The following is a 5,000-nucleotide window of genomic DNA, read 5'->3' as shown; positions in this document are numbered from 1 at the left end:
AAAAGACTGAATATTGATTTTCCCAATGTCCCACCACTGACTTAGGGATTTAAACTCTGTCTTTCTCTCTCTCCAAGCTCTCCAAAAGAAATCAAATAGATGTATAAACGTACGATCTCGCAACAGTGTTATTAAAACGCCAATACGATTTGAAGGTATTACTCGATGTTGTAACTGTAACAGAGACATAGAAATGGTCAGAAATTGGAGTAGGAACAATTTTGCTATCAAAAAAGTGTCCTCTTCGACATTTCTGAACATATATTCGATCTAATCGAGCGCCCGATATTGTATTGGAGTTCACTTTCATACATGTGTACTGCCTGCTTTTGGGGAAAGACTCTCTCCACACATCTACAAGGGAATAAAAAGTTATTACTTTCTTAAGAGCTTCAGCGGAATTAGGATGCGGTTCGTCATGATTCCTATCAACTATATTATTAAGAGTACAATTAAAATCTCCAGCCACAACAATCAAGTTATCACGAGGAATATTAATCATTGCGTCTTGTAATTTCCTTAAAAAAATAGACCTCTTTCATACCCAACATTAGGAGCATATACATTAATAAAGGAAAAAGACAGACCTTGCAGAGTAACATCCACCCGCTGCATTCTTCCAGGAATAATTTCGATCATATTAGAAGCGTTACCCTGAACACTTTCTGATATGAGAACAGCTACTCCAGCACTTACACTGGAACCATGGCTGAGAAAAGCCTGTCCTTTCCATTCACTTAGCCATTCTGCCTGGTTACATACATCTGTGTGTGTTTCTTGTAAGAATATCACACTTGACTTTTTAATAGCCAAAAATTTTAAAAGTGCACTTCTCTTTTCTTTATTACGACATCCATTTACATTTAAAGATCCGATATTTAAGGATGTCATTATATCTTAATGCAGCAGGTGATATCTCACAAGACTATCTTTCCCGATCTCTTAGCAGCTACCTTTTTCCATCTTGATGAATCATTTTCTTTACTTTGGTAATTATTTTTTTAAGACGATACCGTTTTTGTCTACTAAGCTCCTCAACTGTTGCATTTATCATTACATCTCTACAAGACACTAAAAATCTTTTAAAATCTGGAAAAAACAAATCAAACTGTGGATTCCGTACACCTTTAGTTTCATCAAGGAAAGCACTAATCTCCCTTGTAGAATATAACTTAGTTTCACAGCCACTCAGTTCTGATGTGCCTGTTTGGGAATCAATGTCTCCCATTTCTAGAAGACTCCCTATACTCTCACATTCATCTGAATCACTATCAGACCTGACCACACCAGAGCCGGCTGGAAACCACTGACTACAACTTTCATTTGCTTCGTCTGATTTATCCTCGTTTTTGTGATTTGTTTCTACACACTCCATCAATAGATCTTCATCTCTGTTTTTAGTCTGAGATTGTAATTTCTGTATTTCTTCATTTTCTCCCCCCCCCCCTACAGCATTAACAGTTGTAGCACCATCTACTGCATCATCTACCGTGTTTACATTGTTTATCTCCACATTTCTCTCAACAGCTTCATCTGTCACATCATGAACAGCCGCGTTACTTTCTTTAACGCTCGCATTTTCCTCCTGAACGTCTGCGTTATTCTCCTGAACATTTATTTTGGGAGATGTTTGTGAACCTGCCGAATTGTTAGTGCTCTGTTGTTTGGGACATGCCTGTTTCTGATGTCCATATTCACTGCATAAAAAACAGCGCATGTTATCTGAAGTGACAAAGATTGTGTAATCTTTACCCTCTACTGCTATTTTTAGCACCAGATTAAGCGGCTCATTTTGCGAATTGGGTATGATGTACGTGAAACGTCGGAAAGACATGACATGCTTAAAGTTTGGATTTTTAAGACCCAACGGAATCATCTTAATCAGAGCAGTTAATTTTCCGTAGCGTTCAAGAATCTCTTTCAAAGTTCCTTCTTTTATGAACGGTGGTACGTTTGAAAGTACAACTTTCTTAGAAGGATTTGACAGAGGCAGTAGCGGTAAAAAAGTATCGTTTACTACAAGTCCTTTCTCTAACAGTTCATCAACCATTGAAACTTCTTTGAGAAATATAACGAGTGCTCTGTTCATCCTTGAGGCAGATTTAATATTTAAACCACCGACCTGTTCGCTGATCGCTATCAGTACGTCCTCAATTGACATGGAGTCATCCGGTGTACACTTACAACCGTGATCGAGGGTCAGACGAGAGAAATCCCCGGCCCGCTCCATACCTGACCGCAGTCAGCGCTCCGAGATGAATCTGGCAATTTAACTTCAAAAACAGTTTATAATTAAAGAGAAATGGAATAGAAAAAACTATCAGGGAACGCCAAAAACAACGTGCTCTGCTGCAAACACTCTCGCCGCTACCCACAATCCTCAGAGAGAGAGAGAGAGAGAGAGAGGGAGAGAGAGAGAGAGAGAGAGAGAGAGGGAGAGAGAGAGAGAGGGGAAGAGAGAGGGAGAGAGAGAGAGAGAGAGAGAGAGAGAGAGAGAGAGAGAGAGAGAGAGAGAGAGAGAGAGAGGGGGAGAGAGAGAGAGGGGAAGAGAGAGGGAGAGAGAGAGAGAGAGAGAGAGAGAGGGGGAGAGAGAGAGAGGGGAAGAGAGAGGGGGAGAGAGGGAGAGAGAGAGAGAGAGAGAGAGAGAGAGAGAGAGAGAGAGAGAGAGAGAGACATTTCACAGAATCCACTCATAAAAATGGAATTTACTGTAATTTACTAAAAATGTGGAATATCACAGAATATCAGCCCAATTTGGAATGGATCAATCAAAAGTAGGTCAGCAAATTTAACCCTAAATGCAATATAGAAATTGTCTGTGAATATTAAGCTGCAAAAATACCATTTGAATATGATTCGTGCATGTTGTGTGAATGAATGGCCTCGATATATGAGCACATGATCTCTAGAACTGCTCTGAGAGACACTTCGTGATGAAAAATCATCATATTCAAACAGAAACAAAGGCATTCACAGCCACCCGTCAAAATAAAGTTTAACTCGACTTACAGTAATAACAGAACTATACTAACACACACTGGTCAGATGTGACCCTCCCTCGAATATTACAGAAGTAATAAAACACACTAGAATATAAAAGTAAATAAATTGCATTATTTACGAATTACAAATCTAGACAGTTACCTATGGCTATGATTTTTATTAATACAGTTGTCTGATTGATTTTATAGTCTCAAGCAATCATGTAAAGCAAATTAAGCAGTTTTACTACAATAAAACCGTGGTCAATTTACCATGTTTCCATGGCTACAAGAACCATGATTTTTGGATGTATTCATGTTAAAACCTTGGCTAATTTAAGGGAACACGGGAACTCAGAGAGAACATTAGAAGCGGTGGTGAAACTATGACTGACATTAAAACACGTTATTAACGTCAAGGAGCTGCGGGAACAGTGCCCCCCCGAGAGCTGGAGCCAAGCCTTATTAAAATATAATGAAACCATTCACATGGAATACAGAAAATTAACGAAACGCACATTCACAGAATGAGGAAAAAATAAAACTGAATTTGAAAAAAGTAATAATGTGTTTAATAGAGCCTCACAAATGAAATGTACTTTTAAAAACTGCGGTTTAATTTTGTAGTTTCATGATTTCAATTAATTAGACATGCTTTTTGATCAATTTGTTTAATTTAACAGATTAAAATAGATTCTATAAAAATGCAAACTAATTAGTAAAGATGAAAGGTAAGTGAGGGGCTGACCTGCGCTGTAACACACTCCCTTGTATCTGACGATGTTCTCGTGCTGCAGCGAGCGCAGGATCTCGATCTCACGCTCAAAGTCTCGCAGGTGTTCGGCCGTGCTGTGCTGCAGCTTCTTCACCGCCACCACTTCACCCGTGTTGTCCTGCAGAGGGTCGTAGCGGCACTTCTCCACGCTGCCGAAGTTCCCCTGCAGACACACACAGACGGGTGACGTCAGGAACACTGACACTGAGTGATGAAGAGGATGATGAAGACTCACCTTCCCCAGCAGCTGCAGGAAGATCAGGTGTCTGGCCTCAAACTGAGTGGGTTCCTGACTCTCGAACGCTCCGGCGAGACCCAGAGCCCGATGCCTGCTGGGAACCGTGTCGCTCTCCACCAGCAGCTCGTAGTCTGACACACACACACACACACACACACACACACACACAGAGTCACGCGAGCGCAGGATTACCAGAGTGTTTGTGCTCGGTGCGTGTGGCGAGCGTCACCTGGTGTGAAGAGGCTGTTGAGGTCTCGGATGATGGCTCTGAACGAGGGTCGCAGCAGTGGCTCGTACTCCATGCAGTTGTTGATCACGCTGGCCAGTTCTGTCCACTTCGGAGCTGGGAGCTGGTGCTTGTCTTCGTAGAACAGCAGCTTCTGCACGACACACGAGAGCATCAGTTAGAGTCAGACACGCATGCAGACAGAAGAGCAGAAGGACCGCCGCACCTTGGACCCGTCGTACGCCGCGAGCGGATGTTCTCCGCAGCAGTAGATCTCCCACAGCGTGGTGCCGAAGCTCCACTTATCTGCCGCCAAACTCAGGCTCTTGCTGTCCTTCACACACTCGGGAGGAACCCACGGGATCCGGTCCACCAGAACTACACACAGAAGAACACAGACAGGCGTCAGGAGAGACACCAGGACTCTGCTCTGTCTGGACTCTTCTGAAGCGCTCACGTTCTCTGGGCTGGACGGTGATGCTGATCCCCGGGTCACTGAGCTTGATGAACGGAGGCGTTCCCGTCTTTCTGTCTTCTTCTCGGGTCACCAGAACGTTCCTGGCACACACGTTTCCGTGGATCAGGTTCTTCTCCTCCTGCGGATCAGAAACACACAGTGATTATCACGTCTCTCATTCTTCTGCTGTTGTGCAGCGCTGGGGAAAATTACTTTTAAAAGTAATGCACTGCAAAGTTGCATTACTCCTTTATAAAGTTACTAATTAAGTTAGTTTTTATGAAAAGTAATGCTTTACATTACTTTTGAGTTACTTTTAAAAT

General features: G+C 42.3%; 1 protein-coding gene across 1 annotated transcript in view; it reads right to left on the bottom strand.

Annotated features, from left to right (window-relative positions):
• LOC132136745 (tyrosine-protein kinase JAK2-like) overlaps positions 1 to 5,000 on the bottom strand; it is a 33,019-nt gene that overhangs the window by 10,971 nt on the left and 17,048 nt on the right. The window contains exons 15-19 of the mRNA XM_059547369.1: positions 4,678 to 4,816; positions 4,447 to 4,598; positions 4,224 to 4,374; positions 3,992 to 4,125; positions 3,730 to 3,919 (exon numbers count right to left, since the gene is read on the bottom strand). Coding sequence (XP_059403352.1) covers positions 3,730 to 3,919; positions 3,992 to 4,125; positions 4,224 to 4,374; positions 4,447 to 4,598; positions 4,678 to 4,816 — 766 coding nt within the window. The remainder of the gene's footprint in view (positions 1 to 3,729; positions 3,920 to 3,991; positions 4,126 to 4,223; positions 4,375 to 4,446; positions 4,599 to 4,677; positions 4,817 to 5,000) is intronic.

Source organism: Carassius carassius, unplaced genomic scaffold, assembly GCF_963082965.1.
Source record: "Carassius carassius unplaced genomic scaffold, fCarCar2.1 SCAFFOLD_85, whole genome shotgun sequence".
In the NCBI taxonomy this organism is placed as follows: Eukaryota; Metazoa; Chordata; class Actinopteri; order Cypriniformes; family Cyprinidae; genus Carassius; species Carassius carassius.
The sequence above is the reverse complement of the archived record's forward strand: the minus strand, read 5'-3'. Positions and strand labels throughout refer to the sequence as shown.